Source organism: Anabrus simplex, chromosome 4, assembly GCF_040414725.1.
Source record: "Anabrus simplex isolate iqAnaSimp1 chromosome 4, ASM4041472v1, whole genome shotgun sequence".
Lineage (NCBI taxonomy): Eukaryota > Metazoa > Arthropoda > Insecta > Orthoptera > Tettigoniidae > Anabrus > Anabrus simplex.
This window is the reverse complement of record NC_090268.1, coordinates 27,162,866-27,188,350: the sequence shown is the minus strand read 5'-3', so window position 1 is coordinate 27,188,350 and position 25,485 is coordinate 27,162,866. Positions and strand designations below refer to the sequence as shown.

Here is a 25,485-nt window from a genome sequence, read left to right as displayed (position 1 = left end):
CTCTGCTATGATTCCATTCTCGTCTGCTGCTTTGTTAGATTTCAATTCTGAAATGGCTTTCTGGATCTTCTCCTTTGTTGGGGGGAGAGAGTCCGACTTAGTAACATTCTGGGGTTCGAAATGCAGTTTCTCCTTGGGTTCCTTCGAATTTAGAAGGTCGTCGAAATCCTCTTCTAGAAATGTGTTGCATTCTTCATAGTTCAGATTCAGCTTTCTGTCAGTTCCCTGAAGGTTAAGTGTAGGGGCTGAGTGGGGTGTTATTTGAGATTTAATAATTTGGTAGAAGTCTCTAGACAGACTGAGTGGCTCAGACGGTTGAGGCACTGGCCTTTTGACCCCAACTTGGCAGGTTTAATCCTGGCTCAGTCCGGTGGTATTTGAAGGTACTCAAATACGTCAGCCCCGTGTCAATAGATTTATTGGCACGTAAAAGAACTCCTGAGGGACAAAATTCTGGCACCTCGGCATCTCCGAAAACTGAAAAAGTAATGGCACATAAAACCAATAACATTATTATTATTATTATTATTATTATTATTATTATTATTATTATTATTATTATTATTATTAGAAGTCTCTAGTGCTGTTTCTTTCAAAATTCCTCTCTGCTTGGTCAATGATATCTTTATTGTACTGCCTCTTGGTGTTTCTGATAATTTTAGTAGCAGTTTTCCTAGCTTCTAAGAAGTTTTTATGGTTATCCAGACTTTTGTTATGGTCCCATTTTAGCCATGCTTACTTTCTCTCTTCTGTTGCTTTGTCACAAGTAGTTGTCCACCATGGATGTTTGGCTGGATCTTTCAGCTTGGCTGGATTGAACCTTGGAATTCGCGACTTGATGCAGAGGTTTTCTCTGCCTTTTTTTTTTTTTTTTAAAGATGGATGGAATTGGTTTTGATCAAAGAAAGATAGTGGTCTGAATCAAAGTTTGCACTTCTCAATACTTTGACATTTAGCACTTCCTTGCTGTTCCTTCTACTGATGGCTGCATGGTCCAGTTAGAATTCCCTGAGCATTGGGTGAGGACATCTCCAAGTCATGGCTTCCCTAGGAAGGCATTTGAAAGCTGTAGATTTGAGCACTAAGTTGTAATTTCTGCACAGGTCAAGTCATTCTTTCTCCATTCTTGTTGGTCTTCTTGTGGGCTGGGTATTCTGCTACTATATTCTTGAATTTTGTCTCTTTGCCAATCTGGGCATTAAGTCCCGCATTAAAATAGTTATTTGGTGCTTTGGAATCCGGTCTATTGTCTCTTTGAGTACCCACATTTTCAATATCTTTCCTGTTGGTGTCATTAGTAGGTGCATGGAAGTTAACAATTGTTGAGAGTTTTAAAAGCTATAGTGGATGTTCTTCCATTTGGAGATGAAAAGGACATGATGGAGTTCATCAGTTTGTTGCTGACTATGAAGCTTGTCTCCAAATGAGGCACATTCTTTATCACTCTTTCATCTGACTGCCCTTTGTAGATTCATTAATCTTGTGATTCTTTCACTTCTTGATCGAGGAATCTGGTATCGCGTACAGCTGTTATCAGGATGTTGTGTTCAGTTAAAACATATAGTATATTTTAGTTTTCCGTCTCTCGGAGGGAGTTGATGCTGATGGTCGCCAAGAATTTAAAACGTTTCTTCGTCTCACATGAAGGTGCAAGCTCCCCAGAATCCAAAGGCTTACTTGCCCCATCAAAACGGGGGGTGGATTTTATACCACCTAGGGGTAGTTTTTGCATTAGCCATTTTCTCCATGTTGCGAGAATTAAGAAAAAAGTTTACAATAGTTACCCGTAGGTAACAAATTGTTAACTGTCAAGGTTGTAAGCTTTTGAAGCCCCAAGCACTGATTGGTTCGCCGTTCCAACTTCCCGCTGGGATTGGTACCCAACCTTCCACTGGGTTGCTCAGCTTAGCAGGGGCTACTCTTGCAGGTTATGTGCTGGACTTGGAGAGAAAGAGGCTAGTTGGACTCTCTTTCTGAATCCAATATTTTCAGTTTCTGATGACTGGCAATAACATATTTCACTCCCATTTGCCAGAGTCATAATGACCCTCCCAGGTCGATTGCCAGGACCCATTGTTTTATCTATATATATGAAATAACTTGTCCTGACTGACTGACTGACTGACTGATTCATCATCGCCGAGCCAAAACTACTGGACATAAAGAAATGAAATTTTGGGTATACATTTGTATTAACATGTAGGTGCTCGCTAAGAGAGGATTTTCGGATATTCCGTCGCTAAGGGGATGAAAAGGGGGGGGGTGAATTTTAAAAATTAGGATATCTATATCTCAAAACTGAAAGGTTTACAGGTGTAAAAATTGATATTTGGAATCTCCTTTAAAAATAAACATGTGTTGTTTTTGGAAAAACCATTAAGCGTGTTGTAAAGAAGGGGAAAAGGGGTTGAACACCTTTTATGAGGAAACTTATATCTCAAAAACTGAAGATGTTACAGACATAAAAATTGAAATTTGGAATCTCCTTTCAAAATAAAGAAACATGTATTTTTGTGTTTTTGGATAATCCGAAGAATAGGGGGTAAACAGGAGTGAATTTTTAAAAAGACTGTATTTGCAAATTATCTCAGACATGTAATGTATTACAGATTTGAAAACTGGTATATGGAATTTCCTGTAAATGTAAAGAAACATAATTTTTTTGGAAAATCCACTTAATGGGAACTGAAAAAGGGGATGATTTTTTAAAATTAGCGTATCCACAGTATATCTCAAAAACTTAACATGTTACAGACCTGAAAATTGGCATTTGGAATCTCCTTTAAAAGTAAAAGAACACGCATTTGGTGGGGGAATCAACTTGGTAGGAGGGGGAATGAAAACAGAGATGAATTCCTTTTACGACGATACATATATCTCAAAAACTGAAGATGTTACAGTTGTGATAATTGGTATTTGGAAGCTCTTTTAAATAAACGGGTACTGTTTGTTTTTGGAAAATTCACTTGAGCGGTGAGTATGAAAGGAGGTAAAAAAATTTAAATCTTTTTCTGGAGAAATTGATATCTCAAAACTAAAGGTTACAGGCATGGAAATTGGTATTTGGAATCTCGTTTAAAAATAAAGAAAACGCTTTTTTGGGTGGGGGCAAACCAATTTAACGGGCGGGGGTGGAGTGAAAAGGAGTTCAATTCCTTTCATGAGGATACTTATATCTCGAAAAATGAAGATGTTACAGACATGAAAATTTATATTTGAAATTTTCTTTCAAAGTAAAGAAACATGTAATCTTTTGTATTTGGAAAGTCCACTTAAGGGTGGTGAATTAATTGAAAAATTAATATTTGTATGAGGATACTTATATCTTAAAAACTAAAGATGTTACAGGCGTGAAAATTAGTATTTGGAATCTCCTTTTAAAATAAAGAACCACGCATTTTGGGAGGGGGGGACAACTTGGGGCAGGGGTGGTAATAAAGGAGTTTAATTCCTTTGTATGTGGATGCATAACTTATATCTCAAAACTGAAGATGTTACAATCGTGATAATTGGCATATGAAAGCTCCTTTATAAATAAAGAAACAAGTTTTTTTGGTTTTAGGAAAATTCACTTAAGGTGGGAGAGTGAAAGGAAGTGAAATAATTTTATTCTTTTTATAGAGAAATTGATATCTCAAAACTGAAGGTTTCAGGCGTGGAAATTTGTATTTTAAAAATAAAGAAACACACATTTTTTGGAGGGGAGAATCAACTTAATGGACTGGGGTGAAAAAAGTGTTGAATTTCATGAGGATACTTTTACCTCAAAAACTGAAGATGTTAGAGGCATGAACATTTGTAATCTTCTTTCAAAGTAAAGAAGCATGTGTTCTTTTGTCTTTGGAAAATCCACTTAAAGGGGGTGAATGAATTGAAAAATTAGTTGAATTCTTTGTGTGAGGATACTTATATCTGAAAATCTAAAGATGTTAAAGGCGTAAAAATTGGTATTTAGAATCTCCTTTAAAAATAAAGAAATACGCACTTTTGGGGAGGGTGGAATCAACTTAACGGGTAGGAAGGGGGGTGAAAAAAGAAGATGAATTACTTTTATGAGTATAGGCCTAGTTATATCTCAAAAACTGAAGATGTTACAGACGTAAACATTAGTATTTGGAATCTCCTTTAAAAATGAAGAAACACGCATTTGTTTTTTCGGAAAATCAACGTAAGGGGTGTGGGGTTGAAAATCAGTAAATAAGGAGTTGAAATATGTTTATGAGGATACTTTATCTTAAAAACTGAAACTGTTACAGACGTGAAAGTTGGTTTTTCGAATTTCTTTTCAAAATAAAGAAACACGTATTTTTTTGTTTTCGGAAGGTCCACTTAAGGCGGGAGAGGGATGGAAAGAAGTGAAGAAGAAAAGGTTGAATTATTCTTATGAGTATACATTTATCTCAAAAACTGAAGGTGTTACAGACGTACAGGCATGAAAACTGGTATTTGGAATCTCTTTTAAAAATAATGAAATACTTATTTTTTTGGAAAATCCAGTTAAGGGGCTGAAAAGAATTGGAAAAGCGGGTAAATTTTTAAAATGAGTTCTGGTATATCTACATTATATGTCAAAAACTTAACATGTTAGAAACAAGAAACTTGATATTCATGAGGTATATTTTTGGGCTTGTGCTGTGTAAGAAACTTGGTATTTGGAAAGTCCTGTAAAAATACAGGAACCAGTACCTTTTTGTTTTCAGGGAAGGCACTTAACAGGGGGTGAAAGAAAGTGAAAAATAATTGAATTATTTTTCATGGTGATACTTATATCTTAGAAAAAAGATGATGTTACAGACATGAAAATTGGTATTTGGAATCTCCTTTAAAAATAAAGAAACATGTATTTTTGTTTTCGGAAAATGCACTTGGATGGGGGTGAGGGTGGGCGAAGGACTAAGTAAGGGGTTGAATTCTTTTTATGGGGATACTTATGTATATCTCAAAAAGGTGTTACAGATGTGGGAATAGGTATTTGGAATCTCCTTTTGGCTATTTGTTTTATATCGCACCGACACAGATAGGTCTTATGGCGATGATAGGATAGGAAAGGCCTAGGAATGGGAAGGATGCGGCCATAACCTTAATTAAGGTACAGCCCCAGCATTTGCCTGGTGGGAAAATAGGAAACCACGGAAAATCATCTTCAGGGCTGCCAACAGTGGGGTTCGAACCCACTGTCTCCCGGATGCAGGTTCACAGCTGCGAGCCCCTAACCGCACGTCCAACTCGCCCGGTAGGAATCTCCTTTAAAAATAAAAAAACATGTATTTATTTTTTTGACTTGAGAGAAGACTGTTTCTCACATATACATTTCTATGTCGCATGGACGTCTTTGCCTCAAAAGGTAGTACAACAAGTATGGTTTACAAAGAAATTCTGGGATAAATGAAACTCAATTTTTGGTTGAGTTTTTATACTTCAGGAATTTTCAGATAATGTCTTAGTACAATGGCGAGGAACGATTACTTTGATCAAATTACGAAATCCACACGAGCGAAGCCGCGGGTAATTGCTAGTTTATTTATAATTAACTATTTTTTCTGAGTTGTGGAGCTTATTGATTGCTCTGATTTAATTTGAGGTTTAGCAGTTATTGATGGGATTTATGGGCTTATTGCAAGAACATAAGGCCCCAGATTTTCACATTGCCTGTTGTTTGAATTATTCAGTCGTCGTGCTTGCGAAAACCGCTGTTTGATAATATTTTTGGATCCACAGCACATATATTATGAAGAGCCAGAATTACTTGACAATATTTGCACAATATAGAACCTTAGATGACAGAAAGAACCCTGCCGGCAAAAGTTGTAAACTAAAATGTTTCACAGGCGCGATGACGATATAATGGACTTGATGTACAGCCATCTCGAGCAGATTATACTGGTACCATAGTAACTTTAGTTAATCATATTGAACTGAGATAGTATATACGTTTGAGGCATAATTCATCAGATGGAACTGTGTAGCATACATGTTTGCAAGATTTGTTGTTCTTGTTGTCATTGTTGCTGTTGTTGTTTGGGTCATTAGTCCATCGACTGATTTGACATGCACCAACCATAACACACTCTCCTGTGCAACCTTTTAATTAAAAAAAAAAAAAAACTGCACATGTATACACACATATGCTTATACATAAACAGTTTCTTTGAACTGGCTACAGAGGACTTTTCTTTGGGAGCAGTAATACCCTAAGACAAAAGACTTGAAGCTAAATCTCCCATGCTCAAGATGAATACTATTCTGTTATTTATGTGTTGATAATCCTACCACATTTGATTAATGCACTTTATTAAAGGAGCAGGGCATTCATTCTTTAGTGGATCACTCCTATTAAAGTTGTATCTTATTTATAATATATTCTCTATTTTAGAAAGAAAAAGAAGAACTGGCTGGGTACAGTTTCAGGAACGTTATCCCATTATAGCCCCACTTACTTTCGCTCTGGGTTTGAAGAACTCAGGGAATCTGGCTGGTGGCGATTAGCCCATTCCTTAACTCCTCGACAGATTATGGAATTACGTAAGTATGATAATTAGTTATGAATGTTATGGCATATGTTGGTTACAAAAAATATTTAGATCAGAGTAGAGAAACATGTAGTTTTCAAGATTTCTAATTCTACACAGTGTGTGTTGCACCTTAGCTGGTCAGTTCTGCAGTCGCAACATATCATTTAAATAAAAAAGAATAAACACTGTGTTTTCACTGTGCATACATCTTCTCTATACTGTATATAATTTGAGTGTGTAACTCAGTATTGTGAGAAGACCATAATACTAACGCCTGTGTGTTATAAGTAGAGCCCAGAAGTTAGGCAAAATGCCTTTTTTATCTGACTGGATATAGTGATGAATCAGATAGAGATAAATATGTTTTCGTGCATTTAGGAAGTGTAGGGACAATTTTTATTTTGCCTATTTTGGTTTCTGTTGCCTATTTTAAGATTTAAAGCTTTTTTTTTGCCTTTTTTGATCATTATGCATTTTTTTCTGTGATTTAACAAGCACATAATGAATGTCCGTACATCGAAGACAAAAAAAGGTTGCACAATATAAATTACACATTGCCGTCACAAATATTTATTTAGAATATTTTTCCCTGTAAATCGTTTATTTGTTTCCAGGCATTCGAAAGCTTATTTTCTCAACCCATTCATTTAACCTCTGTAAATAGCAGAACCTTCATTAGTGAAAGGAATGCACAAGCATAATGAATACGAGTAAAGAGAGAGGATGAGGGAAGTACGTCTCTTCTCCTTCCTCACACCCCTTTTGCGGTGACAAAGCGTAATTAATTACCTGGTATTCCAGATTTCAAAATGATAAGATAATGCAGAGGGAGGGAGGAAATCACTTCTGTCTAACAGGTCAAACGTAAAAGGAGCTGTTAGTCTACTGCTGAACTTGTTAAAGGCAACTCAGGTGTTCACGCTGACTTATTTATCATGCCGAAATTTTCATCGTTGCGTGGTAAATTACATGGCTATGTTCGCAAATTCGGTTCGAATGCACTTTTTATTGATGTAACTATACCAGTACTCTTTTGCAAAATCTGTGAAAAATCTATTAATCACGAAAAAAAAGTACTTAACTCAACATTTCGCATTAACGAAACATAAGCCTAAGTTAAATATTGTTGGCCCTAAGATCAACTGAATATCAAAAGCAGTTACAACATCCAGAAGGCAATCTCAGTTTTCCCTGGATCTATGTATAGCTTTCTTGGACTCCGGAATTCCGTTCTGGAAACTGGAAAATCAATCCCTCAGGACGTTTCTGCAGAAGTACACTAAAGAAGAAGTTCCATCAGAATCCACTTAAGAAAAACGTATTTGAATATCTCCTTTGAAGAGACCCTGCAGAGGATTCGAAGCAGAGTTGCAGAAAAGAAGATCTGGATCTCCATTGATGAAACTATGGATGCAATGGTCAACGTCATCATTGGAACTATGGAACTATGGAAGCAAAGCAAACTGGCCTATCATCAGTATTTCTTCTGACGACAGAAGAGATGGAGAGAGCAAATGGTTCAACAGTGGCACAGTTGTTCACAAATTCATTAATGTTACTCTGGCCGGATGGAATACGGCATGATAATGTCCCACTTTTTGTCACAGATGCAGCACCTTACGTGAGAAAAGCAGCTACAGCCTTGAAAGTTCTTTCCTAAAATATTCCACCTCACATGTCTAGCCCATGGACTGCACAGAATTGCTGAAGAGATAAGAAGTTTGTATCCTCACATGAATAAGTTAGTTTCGAATACCAAGAAAATCTTCCTAAAATCACCCTCCCGAATCTGGGTTTTCAAGGATGTGGCACCAGAGCTCCCTTTACCTTCACAGCCAGTTCTCACCAGATGGGGAACCTGGATCTCAGCAGTCATATATTACAGCAACAATTTGGACAAGATACGTGAGGTACTTCATGCCGTATCAGTAGACGAAGTTGCTTCAGTTCGCGAGGTAAAAACGTTGTTGGACCATGAAGAGCTCAGCATATTATAGTGTGATACCGGAAGCAATCTTGGAGTTGGATAAAAGAGATGATTCGCTGGTATCATCTATGGCGATTTTCGAAGATGCAGTAAATCAACTGCTGCAAGCACCAGAAGAAAAAGGAAGCAGTGTTAGTGAAAAGTGTAAACGTGTTCTGAGTGCTAATGTGGACATTGAAAAAATGAAGAACATTCGTGATGTTCTGAAAGGTGAAAATTATGTTTTAACTGGCATGTGTCCTTCCGAAATAGCTTGTTTCAAATTTGCACCAGTCACTTTAGTGGAAGTAGAACGTTCCTTTTCTATGATAAAAAACATTCTTTCTGAAAAGCGTCTGTCCATGAAGGTTGATACTTTGAAAAAGCACCTTGTTGTTGCTTGTAACCAAGGAACGTAAGAGTGAGTACGCTAATTATGTGATAAATTGATAATAAAGAAATGAATGAGTATTTAAAATGAGTGAGATTCCTCTTTGCTTTCACTCCTAATAAATGCCTATTTTAATTACAGTACTGCCAATTTTCAGTATTTCAAGTGCCTTTTTACCTGTCTGTTTTAACCAAAAATAAATGCTAACTTCCGGGCTCTAGTTATAAGCATTATAAATCTTTAGTGAAAAGTTCCATCTGTACAATACAAAAGTTAACATTCATTTCAAAATAACAAACACTTTAAAATAGGACATGTTTCATTCACATTTGGGACATCATCAGCTAATTAGCGAAAGACAAATTGATTGGAACAAGGATAATATAAAACACTAGATGAATAAAGGGTGATTCGACTGGCGAATCAATCAATGGTAATTAGGTTAAAGTACAATACTATGTCAAAAGTTAACATACAGATGAGTTTAAAATATGTGCATTGAATACTGAATCCACATCTAAAACATGTGTTTAGAGCTTGAAGACTAATTGCACACATTAACAATTTTTAATTATGTGATATTGCTGTTGAACAAACTTCTTAGTGTGTTGATCTTGGAGAAACTCTTGAATTTCTGCTTTGAGGTAATCTACAAGAAATTAGGATAATAATGCTGTTGATACAATGTTACATATATTTCCTTTAATCATGTTTTTGTTACATATTTCAGTATATTTAAATAATAATCATCATCATCATCAGCCAGTTCTATCATTACATGATGTGGCCTCTTGAAGTCGTGAACTCAGGTAGGTCTTGAGCAGAACTCTCCAGGTAGCACCAGTCTTTGTCCCATCTGTCTGGCGGTCTTCCTCTAGGCCTTTGATGATCTCTTGGACTTTATGCTAACACTAGCTTCGTCCATCTGTCATCTTCCCTTCGAGCAATATGTCCAGCCCATTGCCATTTTAAGGTGGCTATTCTCTCAAGAATGTCATTAACTTTAATGACTGATCTGATGTCATCTGCTCTCTCTTATCTTTCCTTGTAAAACCCAGCATTGACTTTTCCATGCCTCTCTGTGCTGTCCTAAGTTTCCCTTTCGTAAATTCGTTCAGTGTCCAGGTCTCACAGCCGTAAGTCAGCACAGGTAGAATGCACTGATCATAAACTATTTTCTTCTGCCATCCTAGCTTAATGCGTCGAAAAATTTCTGGTCTGGTCACCTTTCATATTCATCAACTGGCCCAGATAGATATATTCATTGACCTTCTCTAACGGCATGTTGTTCACAATTCCTGCTGTGACCCACTTGTTGGACATGACTTTTGTTTTGGAAAGGTTCGTCTTCAAGCCGACTGACTCACATTCCATGGCAAGATCAGTAACTAGTTACTAACTAACTAACTACTAACTAGTTACTGATCTAGTATATTTAAATACATACAGTATATGTTACAAGAAATGAAATTCATCTTGTTGGTCCGTATTGACTTCTTCTGTGAATCTGTCTTGAGAAAGGTATCAACTGGACATCCTCCATCATTCTCTGTCCTGAGTGTCTTGTTTCAGTTGTTCATACCTTGTTTGACATCTGTTAACATTCCAAACCTTCTTCTTTCTCTTCCTTTCTTTCCATCTATTTTTTCCTCCATCACCCTCTGTTGAAGACAAGTTCTATGTAGTATGTGACCCAACCAGGATATTTTCCTCTTCCTTATCATTTTCATCAGGTGTCTCTTCTCTTCTACTTTTCTTAGCACTTTATCACAGCATAGTTGCTTGTTTCCACATGAACAATAAAATGCCAACAAGGGAATTTGCAGTTTACTTTGATAACACCCTCCTTCGCCACAACAGACATTCCAAATATTTGGGTGTAACACTGGACAGAACACTGTCATTCAAAGAACATTTACGAACGACTGCTGCCAAAATGAAGAAAAGAAACAACATTCTGCGGAAATTATGCAGTACCACTTGGGGTGCCAGAGCAACTACTCTCCGTTGCTCAGCTGCAGGTTTAGTTTATTCTGTCACTGAGTATTGTGCTCTGGTGTGGACAAACAGTCCTCATGTAAGATTAATAGATGTACAACTGAATAACACCATGCGCACGATTACAGGAACAATTATGTCAACTCCCACAGGATGGCTCCCTATTCTCAACCACATCCCTCTGCCTCATTTGCGGTGATACAACATTCTGATAAGATAATATAGGAAGATCCAGAGCAACAAACAACTACCTATTCATGGTGACTTTGCCGATATGTATGTGAAACGATTACGTTCAAGACATCCACCTATCTGCCCAGCGGAGAACCTTGTAGCTAACAAATTCAATCTGGCTGAGAGATGGTCTCATGATTGGAAATTGTTTGCCACTCCAGAGAGTTCAGAAATGCCCTGCATAACTGAGAAGGTGCCAGGGCTTGTTCAACCTAGAAAGATCTGGTCAAAATTAAATAGAATTTGGACCAATCATGGTGTATGTGGGGATCTCCTGTACAAGTGGAGGAAAAGACCTTCACCATGTTGCGAGTGTGGCACTGTAAGACAGACTGTTAGGCACTTAGTTCAAGAATGCCCACAAACATCTTACAGTGGTGAATTAAGAGACTTCTTCCTAGGGACACCACAGGCACTTCAATACATTTGTAATCTTGATGTAGAATTATAAATAATTTTCATGTATAAAAAAATAAATACAAATAAGAAAAAATGTGATTCATCCACCTATTCAGTACTTTGTAATTCACTCCATAAGATTAATCGTAAATAATGAGTTCTTTTACGTGCCAGTAAATCTGCAGACATGAGGCTGACATATTTGACAATCTTCAAATACCACGGGACTAATACTAATAATAATAATAATGTTATTTGTTTTACGTCCCACTAACTACTTTTTAAGGTCTTCGGAGACGCCAAACCACGGGACTGAGCCAGTATCAAACCTGTCAAGTTGGGTTCAGAAGGTCAGCGCCTCAACCGTCTAAGCCACTCAGCCCGGTATCTATAAGATTGATACAATTTACATTAGCATTGTAGGCATATTTCAACCCTTTTGGGCTATCATCAGTGCATATTTTAAGACATAAATATAATTAACACCTTGACCAGCTAAAAAACCTCCTTTGGATAATCAGTGTTGGTGTTCAATGTCTATATTGAGACATTAAGACATTGAATAATTAGCAGCATGATAAATTAAAAACAATCTCCCTTAAAAATATTTCATTGTTGATATTAAAATTACATGATTTGTTAAAACATAGACTTGACATGTGCTGTTGAAAATATGATGAATATTAAAATGCTGCCTGTACAGTTCAAATTGTACTCTCAAATTCTAAATTAGAAGTCATTATTTCTTGTTTTAACGTTGATTTTAGTACTACTGTCAGATACGGACAGAAATGTTGTGCAGTAACTAATCTTCTAAAAGTGGAGGGGCCGATACTCCATAAGTGTAATGCCAAAAAATAAAAATTGTAATAATTAGCTCTTAATGAAAAACTGAGGTTTTATTGAAAGGATAGGATATGTAAATTAGCTTAGTCAAGTTGTTTATTATTTTAATATCAATATATGTAATGACTAGCTGATGTACCCGTGCTTCGCTACAGAATTCTCAGAAAGACTGACTTTGTGGTTTTCCTAAGTGAAATCAAAATAGGTCATTATAAAAGCGTAAGTATGAATGTAGCAATTAAAAGCAGTGCTGTCACATAAAATACTCGATCAAATGGAAAGTCGCACGTTTTATCACTTTTAACGAACAGTGCTGCGGTTAGATTGCGTTGCCAATCTAATAGTCCAAAGTTCCAGAACTGGGATGACCAGGCCGCAGATTGCCATGAACACTGATCTGCCACTATTCCGCTAAATATGCACACTGTTCATTCCAATCAGTGCCTCAGAGTAGGGATTGAATAGCCCGAATGCTATGATGATCCAGTGTGTTACGTACCAGTAGTATCAGAAAATTTATAAACCAGAGGAATGGCATGCTAAAGAAGAAAGTTATCTAACTCCCCAGCTACTTCCCATCAATATTCAGGCAGGCTGTTACACTCTGTACGACTGGGCGAGTTGACCGTGTGGTTAGCGGTGCGCAGCTGTGAGCTTGCATCCGAGAGATAGTGGATTCGAACCCCATTGTTGGCAGCGCTGAAGATTGTATTCCGTGGTTTCTCACTTTCACACCAATCAAATGTTGGGCCTGTACCTTCATTAAGGCTTAAGGCACTCCTAGCCCTTTCCTATCCCATCGTCGCCATAAAACCTATCTATGTCGGTGCGACGTAAATCAAATAAAAAATACTCTGTACGCAGCAGTAGTCCTATCTACCGGAGATGGGGGGCAACAGAAGACACAAAGCACATCACGACAAACAATGGCCAATGTAATGTTATTGTTGATCAATGTTAGCTTTCTATATTGTAGGCCTTCACATTTATTTTTCTTTCGATTCTGTGATTTGTAAAATATTTTATACCGTAAACTGCAGTTTCTTATTCTCCGACTTACATAGCGATTTTCATTAAATACTGTTTACCCATTTTCTCGTTACTCGGCGCTGATATGGACTTCTTCAAGTGCCATATCTGGTTGCCCAGACGTCGGCGATTACTCTGGAGAAAGTTTTTCTGTCTTCTGCTAGTCGGAAGAGTCTCTCAGTTGTCTCAATACCGGTCCACTGCTTGATGTTGTGTAACCATGTTATCTCTGGTCTGCCAACTCGCCGTTTGCCGTCTATTTTACCTTGGAGAATGAGTTTTATGAGGCCATATTTGTTTCCTCTTAATATGTGGCCTAGATAAGCTGTTTTGTGAACTTTTATAGTTGTTATTAGTTCTTGCTTTGTCCTAGCTCTCCTTAGGACTTCCTCGTTTGTTATCATATCTGTCCAGGGTATTCTAAGCATTCTTCTGTGCAACCACATTTCAAAGGCGGCAAGTCGTTTGATACTTGCGGCTTTTAAGGTCCATGTTTCTACTCCATATAACAGTACTGACCAGATGTAGCACTTCATTTATCTCTGTCTGAGCTTCAGATTTAGATGATTATTACAGAACAAAGAGCTCATCCTGTGAAATGCAGCTCTAGCGTTCTCAATTCTGCATCTGATTTCCTTATCTGGATCCATACTCTCTGTTTATTATGCTGCCGAGGTACTTGAACTGGTGGACTTGTTCTATTTTACGGTTGTTTAATGACAAGGTGACATTTGCATTACTATTTCTGCTAAATACCATTAACTTAGTTTTTTCTACATTTATATTGAGACCATACTGTAAACCTCTGACATGGATTCTGTTCAGGAGTTCTTGAAGGCCTTCTATAGTGTTGCACAGAATCAGAGTGTCATCTGCATATCTAATATTATTGATCAAAACACCATTTACTTTCACCCCCAGTTCAACATCATGCAAAGCTTCTTTAAAAATGATGTCAGAATACATATTAAAAAGGAGCGGCGAGAGAATACAACCTTGGCGTGCCCCTCTTCTGATTTTCACATCTGATGTTTTGGTTTGGTTGATTTTGACTGTTGCTTGTTGGCCCCAGTAGAGATTCTGTATGATGCGTATGTCTTTTCCATCGAGATGTTTTCGTTGGAGAATCTCTATCAATTTTTCATGTTTCAGTCTATCAAAAGCTTTCTCATAATCAATGAAACATGCAAATACATCTTTGTGTAGTTGGCGGCATTTTTGGAGCAGGACATTGACGCTGAATAAGGCTTCTCGTGTGCCAAAGGCATTTCCGAAACCCATTTGGTTGTCATCCAAGTCTATTTCGCACTTTGTTCTAATGCGTGCGTGTATTATATGTAAGAATGCTTTTAGCATATGACTCATCAGACTTATGAGACGGTAGTCACTGCATTTCTTTGGACTTAGTAACAAAAATATAAAATTCATGAATATGTTTGTGATCATAGCCAGTACGGTAACAATGTATAAGACATGAATAATAGGAAATTTAATACTATATAACCTAAGAAATATTCGAGAATTACATTTTAGGCCTTCCCCTAAACTACCATTTCACTCAGCGTGAATAAAATAATTTACAGCCTAGACTATAGCGACTTATTTCCTGACTTTGCATACCGATTTTCATCAAGATAGGACTACTAATAATATTTGAGAATTAAATTTTAGGCTTTCCCCTGAACTACCATTTTTCTCAGCGTGAATACAATTATTGATAGCCTAGATTGTAGCAACTTATTCCCCAACTTTGCATACCAATTTTCTTTAAAATACGACCACTAATAACATAAATAGTTGAGAATTCAATTTTAGGCCTTCCCCTAAACTACCATTTCACTCAGCGTGAGTAAAATGATTTATAGCGTAGATTGTAGAGGCTCATCCCCCGACTTCACATACCAATTTTCATTACACCACTAATAACATAAATAGTTCAGAATTCAATTTTAGGCCTTCCCCTAAACTACCATTTCACTCAGCGTGAGTAAAATGATCTATAGCCTAGATTGTAGAGGCTCATCCCCGACTTCACATACTGATTTTCAATAAATTCTCTTCAACCGTTTTCTCGTGATGCGTGTACATACAGACAGACAGAAATTACGGAAAAGTAAAAAGTGCATTTTCTTGTTACTATGGACATGACCGATACAGAAATACCATTATTTTCAAATTCTGAGCAATGTACAGACAAAACTCTTATTTTATATATATAGATGATGGTTCAAAAGTGTTGAAACATGTCTACAATGTTAATGCAACGTGTATCAATCTCATAGATTGAATTTCAAAGTATTAAATATGTCGAAAAATAAAGTTTTTAAAAAAAATTTGTGACACATATACACTGAGTGGCCAAAAGTCACGGGAAGGGATGTTCCATTAGAAAATGAGCCATGTATGACCCCTGAGCGTTACGGCTACCTGTGGCGTAGCTGAGCAGTCTGTCACAGACACTAGTGTCGTGAAGGTGGCAACAAGTCGCGAGTTAACCGACTATGAACGTGGGATGGTCATCAGCGCATGGATCATAGTATTGCGGAAATTACACGCGAATTCGGGTTTTAGAGGTCAACAGTGTCAAGGGTGGATCTTCAAAATTATGGAGAGAAGTTACCACCTACATAAACTGCTGCACGGGAAGACTACAGGTGTTTAATGAACGGACATCACATCGCCTCTGCAGAACCATACTGGGCACTTGACGGGGTACTGTGAGTCAGATCACCGTCCAGTTGAATGTTGGGAGTCAGAAACCCATTTCTACCAGGACTGCAAGGAGGCAACTGCACCACATAGGCTTCACCAGCCGACGACCAACTCGTGTCCCTTTGCTGACTCCTCGACACAGAGTTCAATGACATGCATGGGCCCACGAACATCGGTAATGGACAATGGAACAGTAGCGGCATGTGGTATGGTCCAATGAATCCCGGTTCTACTTGTATCGAGCTGATTGACGCATGGGAGTATGGCGTATGCCTCATGAAGCTACGGATCCTGCGTGTCAACAAGGTTGTGTCCATGTGGGAGATAGCCCAATTCTGGTCTGGGCGGCATTCTCTTGATTGCAGTTAGGCCCCATTGTCCGCCTGCAGGGAGCGGTGACAGGTGCACATTATGAGGACATTCTTTTAGACCATCTGCATTGTACCATGGCGGAGATGCCATCTTTCAACAGGACAATACGCCATGTCACCACTTTGTGGTGACATGCAGGTGGTTGGAGGAGCACTCCAGTGAACTTATGATCATGGGTTGGTCCTCCAGATCCCCCGATCTTAATCCACTCGAATATTTATGGGATGCTGATGTACGCTCCATGAATCTGCACCAACTACACAAGACCAATTGTGGGTAACAGTCTAAGGTGTGTGAGTCCAGATCCCTCCAGAACAATTCCAACACCTTGTAGAGTGGCTGTATTGCTGCTGTTTTGAGGGCTCAAGGAGGAGCAACTCGTTATTAACATGACATTCAGTTTCTTCCCATGACTTTTGGCCACTCAGTGTATATGTACAATACAATTGAGGAGCTATGTGGCTGTAAGTGTATGGCCCCGGTCTAGAAGTCCAACCACACGACACCTTGAAATCTGCAGGCTTTACGGCTGAGCAGTAGCCGCTTGGTAGGCCAAGATCCATTGGGGCTGTTGCGTTGTGGAATTTGGTTTGGTTTTTGGTGTGTGGACATGTACAACCCTCTAAGAATCATCTTTTTTTTAAGATAAAATTTTACCTTTTCTAACTATTAAGGAGAAAATATTACTTAAAATTTAATTCCATTAATTACGTATCTCAATAGCCCAAAACAAACTGCCATCATCCTTTTCATTTCCCCTTGGCCAGCTCCTGCCAGGTCTGGGCGCTGAGGGTAAAAAGGTAAACTCGTGTCCTCATCCCGAGGTGGTGCAGCTCTTTTCAGGCACACCCCTATTGGAGGTGAGCTGTATGTACCATTTCAAGCACATACCAGCTCTTCTGCCATTCTTAAATTTCTGGCAGTACCAGGATTCGCACCCTGGCCCCTGAGGACGGCAGCTAATAACACTATAACAACAAGTAACCCTCTATCTTAGCCTCCTACACTTATTTTAGTATCCTTCCCTCCTCCATCCTCATAACGTCCAAACCATCTCAACTTATTCTTTTCCATCCTCTCACTCAGTTTTTCTACCCCTATTTCTTTTCTAACAGGGCGAGTTGGCCGTGCGCGTAGAGGCACGCGGCTGTGAGCTTGCATGCGGGAGATAGTAGGTTCGAATCCCACTATCGGCAGCCCTGAAGATGGTTTTCCGTGGTTTCCCATTTTCACACCAGGCAAATGCTGGGGCTGTACCTTAATTAAGGCCATGGCCGCTTCCTTCCCACTCCTAGCCCTTTCCTGTCCCATCGTCGCCGTAAGACCTATCTGTGTCGGTGCGACGTAAAACAACTAGCAAAAAAAAAAATTTATTTTCTAACTTCACCATTTCTTACTCTGTCTCTCCTTCTCTTCCCTACCATACTCCTCAAGAACTTTGTCTCACTGGCCTGAATTTTACTCTCATTTCTTGCTGTCAAACTCCAAGTCTCTGATGCATACGTTAATATAGGGATAAAGTCCATCTTTTACATTATCTCTTTACATTTCATAGGAACTTCTCCATTCGACACCAGGTTCCTTACATTCTGGTAGAATGTATTTCTCACTTGTACCCTTCTGCTGATCTCCTTATCCATCTTGCATTATTTTAATTTCCCAACATTCCCAGCATTCAACAACCTCAAGGTTTTGTCCTCTGATACTAGCGATTCCTTTTACTTCTGTTTCTCCTCGTGTCATCACCACTGTTTTTCTCTTCTCCACACTAATTTTCGTGCCATATTTCTCAATATTGTCATTTAAAGCTTCTGTATTGTTGATTCCCCATATCAGTATGCCATCTGCAAACAACAATATTTTCATATCCCCTCTATATGTTGCCTTTGTTTCCTTTAGAATTTCATCCATAACCATTATAAATAAGGTATAAGTGGAGAAAATACAGTTCCCTGTCTTGGTCCTTATTTACCACATTTTTACAGTTTTACTTTCCTGATACTTAATCTTACTTCCTTCTTTCCTATCTCTATTACATTCTTGCCATGCTTTCTTCTTTTGTTTAAACCAGTCTGTTCTACCCACTGGAGTCTGGCCACAACAGGAACAGTTTTTTTACATTGCTTTCACTAGTTCCCTTGGTTGCTTTGCACATCTCTTTCTTTCCAAGATTTCCCACACCTTTTCTCTGTTAACACCATGCCTTTCCTGCATCCAGGGCGGGTCGCAAAGAAATCCAGACTAGCATACTCAGGGTAAGTTGACTGTCAAAGTTTTTTAAAATTTAAAAAAAAAAAAACGTGGATTCTGGGAGAGATGCGAAAGCCTTTATAACGGATAATTCATCTGCCAATATTGGTGATGGACGTCTCCATCCTATGAATTGTTATTTTCATGAAGTGATAATTCCTATTTTACCTTAATTCTAAAATTAATATGAAATGCTTAAACCAGATGACAAAAATTAATACCAGTATATCTTAATTATAATTATTTATTCAAATTCTAAGTAAAATTAAGCAAAGAAAGAAGTAATTGAACAAAAATTATCATCTCATTTCAAAATTATTCACTTCAGTTCTGTTGTGGTAATAAGGATCCTTGATTGAAATATAATAGTTATGTACAATTAATTCACGTACAATTAAATTTGAAATTCTTTAAAATTCTTTGAAATTCCTTCAAATGAACTCGCATGTCACCTTTATATCATCAATCACAAAAGAAAAAAAAATTTGTAAATCAAAATTAAAGTCTTTCAAATTATTTACAGATCATCTTGAATGTGTCTGATGAAAAATATTCTCACTTAAATATCTGAATTCCAACACATTACCAAGTGTCATTTACTAAAATAGGTAAAGGATGTCATTTATGAAGAATCTATTAATTATCCAACCTCCTGGAATTATTTATAAATAAATACTAATGCCTATGCATATCATTCGGTGTGTGCTACGTTCATCTTCAATGAATATTCAACATTACGGTAGAGATCTAGGTTAATATTAATCAACATACTACTTAACATTCCCTAAGATGATTCATTTCAATGATCTATCTATGCCATAACTTATTATAAACACCACAATATGTTTTCACCACCGTAGGAAATGGATTACTTGTCAACGATTGATCATCACGGTATCATGAATACTAATGATCTTGGATTGCATCAATACTCTTCTTTTTTCCTTCTAAATGAATCCTTTTCTTCTTTACCGACATAGCAACACATATGAATACTAATGATCTTGGATTGCATCAATACTCTTCTTTTTTCCTTCTAAATGAATCCTTTTCTTCTTTACCGACATAGCAACACATTTCCAAATCCTTCCTTCTATTCATTTAATACTGCAATATGACTTTCTTCTCACATATCATATCATACTTCTTCCTTTTCTTCCAAATAATTCTCAACTTGACGCTTGGAGTCCTGTAACTTCCAATTATTCACTCGATTAATCTATCTCTTCTCAATTAATCTCATTACAACTTCAAATTATTATCATATCCACATATTATCCCACTATGACTTCATATGGCACTGTTTGACCTTCATACTCCAAGATAGTAACCTTCACTCACATATAACCTTAAATATTCTACCGATACATATAACAATTCATATATGATAACCTCTCAATATGCTTAAATATCATAGCAATGGCACTGACTATGAATCACTTGACATTCCCTAACCAAGGATTGGTTATGTCTTTTAGATGACTACCTATATCCATGTATTTTGACACAACGTTAATATGCGAGAATCTAACACATTTGAGATATATCGAAGACTACAACGGTTAACCATCTATTCGCCAACAGATATGAATGATTTAATTAGAATTTGCAACATTTATGTATCCTACATTACTAAGAAAAACTTATCTTTTTCCTTCTGCTGCTCCGGGATTGAATTAGTTTCTCCTCGACATCTGTGGCTTGGGCTCGGCAGTCACATCCTGTCGTTGGTCATCGGGATGCTCTGGGGACTATAAGCCTCCTCTGCTGTCATCTCAGCTCCGCCTTCTCCGGACATCTCATCATCGGCTTCTTAGAAAAGCATGGCAGCCAGATCTTGCGCAAATAAAATACAAATATATATATATATATGAAGTTAGTTGCTTCATAATGTTGAATCCATAGCCTTCTAACATCTTAATTTTAAGTGGCAATACTTTCGTCTTGACTTTAATTTTGCTAACGCTTTCAGATTACCAATATATCTAGCCTTGTCTCAGATATATATATTGTAGTTGTTATTTTATGAATTGATTGAACTATTTATGTGAAATCTCGAAATTGTCTTCCTTGTACTTGTGTCAAAGCTTATCCTCTGCTGTGACGATAATCCATTGTATTAATTTCTTTCTAATTCTCTTCGTATTTTGCCGTTTTTATTATAGCTTTTGTGATTACACGTCTTTTAATAAAGGTTGATCTCGTAAATCTTCTACTTATGATGAATCTCTTGCAGCTTTTGAGAATACATGTCTGTTTTTAGCCTGTCCAGATTAACACGACCGTTTCTTGAGATTGCTCATTCAATTATCAATTTTCAATAGTACAGTGTCATAACAATTCTGTATCCTTTGTGTTAGGCACTGCCATATTGATCTTTTCTATTCTGTTCTCGTAATATATCGTATTTCTTTGGTGTGAATGAGTTTATGCATCTTGTTTAATTTTGATATTGGCAGTTGCATCCATTTTATCTCCATTTAATTATCATTTCAGGACAGTGAAATGGCACAACATTATCATATGCTTTCGCTACAACAAGGAATACCATTACCAGATATTTTCCATATTCCTACTGTCTGGGGGTCAGACACCCCTCCCTCCCTGGTATCTTCGCCCCAGGTTCTAGGTCACTTGGAAATAAAATATTCGTGCCCTGTATGTCTCTTGCAGTGCAAGTATCGTATTTAGTTTCCTTTCTAGAAAATGGTGGATATATTTTATTTTTACATTTTTGTCTACAGTTCCAGCCTACACAACCAATTTTTGTGATTATTAGCTTGGTAGTTTTCTCTCCCATTATCGCCGTACAACCTGTCTTTGTCAGTGTGATGTAAAAGAAGTAGGTAGTTAATTGTTATTAATTGATTATTTGAATACCGGGCGAGTTGGCCGTGCAGTTAGGGGTGCGCAGCTGTGAGCTTGCACGTGGGAGATACTGGGTTCGAACCCCACTGTCGGCAGCCCTGAAGATGGTTTTCCGTGATTTCTTATTTTCACCAGGCAAGTGCTGGGGCTGTACCTAAATTAAGGCCATGGCCGCTTCCTTCTTATTCCTAGGCCTTTCCCATCCTATTGTCGCCATAAGACCTTGTCTGTGTTGGTGCAACATAAAGCAAATTTTAAAAAAAATTGAATGAGCTGGTCTTCAAATATGATTATTGTTCAAGTCAAATGTTTTTGTCTTATCTGCATATAAAATTACCTTCATCTTTATATGTGGAGTTATTCAATTTGTTAATTTTCTGTACTAAATATGAAACTGCTGACTTAACATAACTGTAGTCTTATTTTAGTTATGTCATGATAATTTCGTTTCCATCATAAACATTCTCATTAACATTATAATTCCTGTGGTTAAACCATTCGTGTCTTAAATTAATTATTGCATTTGCTGAATTCCTTTCTCTATCTTGTGTTTTTCTTGCTTAGATTCCAGGTCATCCTTAGAGAAAAAGAAAGCCATTACTGTCAAACCATCTAGTGGAAATTTAGTATTTTCTTCAGCACCATCTTCACCAGCTCGCAACACTCCATCTCCAAGCGTAGCTTCAAGCAAAGGACTTCAAGCAGGATTAGATGAGTCCAGCTTGTCAGCTTTTGACGAGACAAGCAGTGTTGAACTGAATAATATTGAGTCTGAACAAGAAGTGGGAACTCCATCATCTAGTGGCCGTGTTTCTACCACAGGTTCCTTCTCAGGTTGGAGTTTACTGAAGGTTAGTCTGGGAATGGAACAAAATGTTAAGTCTTGAGTCCGTGTAATGTTTTGAAACTTTCAGAGCTAGAAATGTCAGAATACAGTACTCACTTTTACACTGAGATTGGAAATGGATTTTCTATATGGACTGACCCATGTCCACAATTTTTGGAGATGATGAATATGGAATTTTCATGACCGCATTGTACTTAGTATAAATTTTCAACATATTAGGTCATATTCAGTATCCGGGATCCAAACCAACAAACTTCTGATTATGTGTCGGATGCTCTTGCCATTGAGATATTCTGGCCTAGGTCATATTTGTTCTGTTGGAAAGGAACTAAGCTGCTGAACACGACCTAATACACTGAGTGGCCAAAAGTCTCGGGAAGGGGTGTCCCATTAGAAACTGTGCCGTGTATGATCCTGAGCATTGTGACTAGCTGTGGCCTAGCTGAGCAGTCTCACAGACACCAGAGTCGTGAACATGGCAACTTGTCGCGAGTTAACCGACTTTGAACGTGGGATGATCATCGGCGCATGGGTCATAGTATTGCGGAGATTACATGCAAATTCTGGTTTCTGAGGTCGACAGTGTTGAGGCTGGATCTTCAGTATTGCAGAGAGAATGTTACCACCTGTGTAAACCGCCGCACGGGAAGACCACATGTGTTTAACGAACGGACGTCGCGTCGCCTCTGCAGAATCATACTGGGCGCTCAACGGCTACTGTGAGTCAGATCACTGCCCAGTTGAATGTTGGGAGATAGGAACTCATTTCTACCAGGACTGTAAGGAGGCAACTGCACCACATAGGCTTCACCAGCCGACGACCAACTAGTGTCCCTTTGCTGACACCTCGACACAGGGGTCAGCGATGTGCATGGGCCTGCGAACATCGGCAATGGACCGTGGAACAGTGGCGGCATGTGGTATGGGCTGATGAATTCTGGTTCCAGTTGTATTGAGCTGATTGGCGCGTGAGAGTGTGGCGTATGCCCCATGAAGCTATGGATCCTGCATGTCAACAAGGTTGTCTTCAGGCGGGAGATGGCTCATTTCTGGTCTGGGCGGCATTCTCTTACTCGCAATTAGGCCTCATTGAGGAAGTGCTGACAGGTGCACATTATGCAGACATTCTTTCAGACCATCTGAATCTCTTTCTGGCCCTAGAGTACCTCTTGTACCTCTGTAATGGCACGCAGGTGGTTGGAGGAGCACTCCAGTGAAGTTACAGCCATGGATGGGCCCTCCACATCTGCCGATCTCAATCCAATCAAGCATTTATGGGATCCTGTCAATCCTGGTGCATGCTCCATTAACCCTGCACTAACTGCACAAGACGAATTGTGGGTCCAGATCCCTCCAGACGAATCCGACACCTTGTAGAGTCGATGCCTCCCCATATTGCTGCTGTTTTGAGGGCTCGCAGAGGAGCAACTCGTTATTAACATCTATATTCAGTGTCTTCCTATGACTTTTGGCCACTCAATGTACATAAAAAGTTTATTTAGAGTACAATGTGGTCGTAAAAATTCAGTATTCATTGCATTGGTCCATAACAGGCAATTTACGTGCACTCTACATATGTGACGACAGTAGTACCATACCTGCGTCTTAGATCCTTTACAACAGAACAAATATGACCTAGAACACTATAGTTCAACTAGCAAGGGCATCCAGCGCAAAATCAGAAGGTCATACATTCGGATCCCATTTTTCTTGTGTACTTAACATATCTTCATTACACACTGTATGTACTGAACACAACCTAACACATTGAAAGTTTATTTACGAATTCTAAGATGATGTTTGAACACATGTTGTTTAAGTCATCAGTCCATAGACTGGTTTGATGCAGCTCTCCATGTTACCCTATCCTGTGCTAACTTTTTCATTTCTACGTAACAATATCATCCTACATCTGCTCTAATCTGCTTGTCATATTCATACCTTGGTCTACCCCTACCGTTCTTACCACCTACACTTCCTTCAAAAACCAACTGAACAAGTCCTGGGTGTCATAAGATGTGTCCTATCATTCTATCTCTTCTTCTCGTCAAATTTAGCCAAGAATGCAAGTATGAAGAATGAGATTTCCACCTAATCAATACTTTATTACAAAATATCTTAATAGTAATACTATATTAGAATAAGGCATTCTTGTTAAATTAGTTTTTAGTAAGGTTTTATGTACAATTGCTATTAAGCAGGTTCACCAACAGCTGATGACCTTTTTACAGGTCGAAACCGGTACTGTTTTAATGTAGATAACTTTAAACATTTTGTAATAAAGTATTGATTAGGTGGAAATCTCATTCTTCATACTTGCATTCTTAATTCATCAATACGGACAATGAAGCTGATAGATTATAGTAAATTTAGCCAAATCGATCTCCTCTCCCCAATTCGATTTAGTATCTCATCATTCGTGATTCGATCTATCCATCGCACCTTCAGCATTCTTTTGTAACACCACATTTCAAAAGCTTCTATTCTCTTTGTTTCTGAGTTAGTTATCGTCCATGTTTCACTTCCATATAATGCTACGTTCCACACGAAAGTCTTCAAAAACATCTTTCTAATTCCTATATCAATGTTTGAAGTGAGTAAATTTTTTTTCTTAAGAAAGATCTTCCTTGCTTGTGCTAGTCTGCATTTTATCTCCTCCTTACTTCTGCTATCGTTAGTTATTTTACTACCCAAGTAACAGTATTCATCTACTTCCTTTAAGACTTCATTTCCTACTCTAATATTTCCTGCATCACCTGCCTTCATTCGACTGCACTCCATTACTTTTGTTTTGGACTTATTTATTTTCATCTTGTACTTCTTACCCAAGACTTTGTCCATACCATTCAGCAACTTCTCAAGATCTTCTGCAGTCTCAGATAAAATAACAATATCATTGGCAAATCTCAAGGTTTTGATTTCCTCTCCTTGGATTGTGATTCCCTTTCCAAATTCCTCTTTGATTTCTTTTACTGCCTGTTCTATGTAAACATTGACAAGGAAGGGGGGACAAACTGCACAAACTGCAGCCTTGCCGCACTCATTTCTGGATTGCTGCTGC

General features: G+C 38.0%; 1 protein-coding gene across 1 annotated transcript in view; it reads left to right on the top strand.

Annotated features, from left to right (window-relative positions):
* Positions 1-25,485, top strand: part of Atac2 (Ada2a-containing complex component 2) — a 113,394-nt gene that overhangs the window by 17,216 nt on the left and 70,693 nt on the right. The window contains exons 3-4 of the mRNA XM_067146171.2: positions 6,374-6,522; positions 22,142-22,428. Of these exons, the coding sequence (XP_067002272.2) occupies positions 6,374-6,522; positions 22,142-22,428 (436 nt within the window). The remainder of the gene's footprint in view (positions 1-6,373; positions 6,523-22,141; positions 22,429-25,485) is intronic.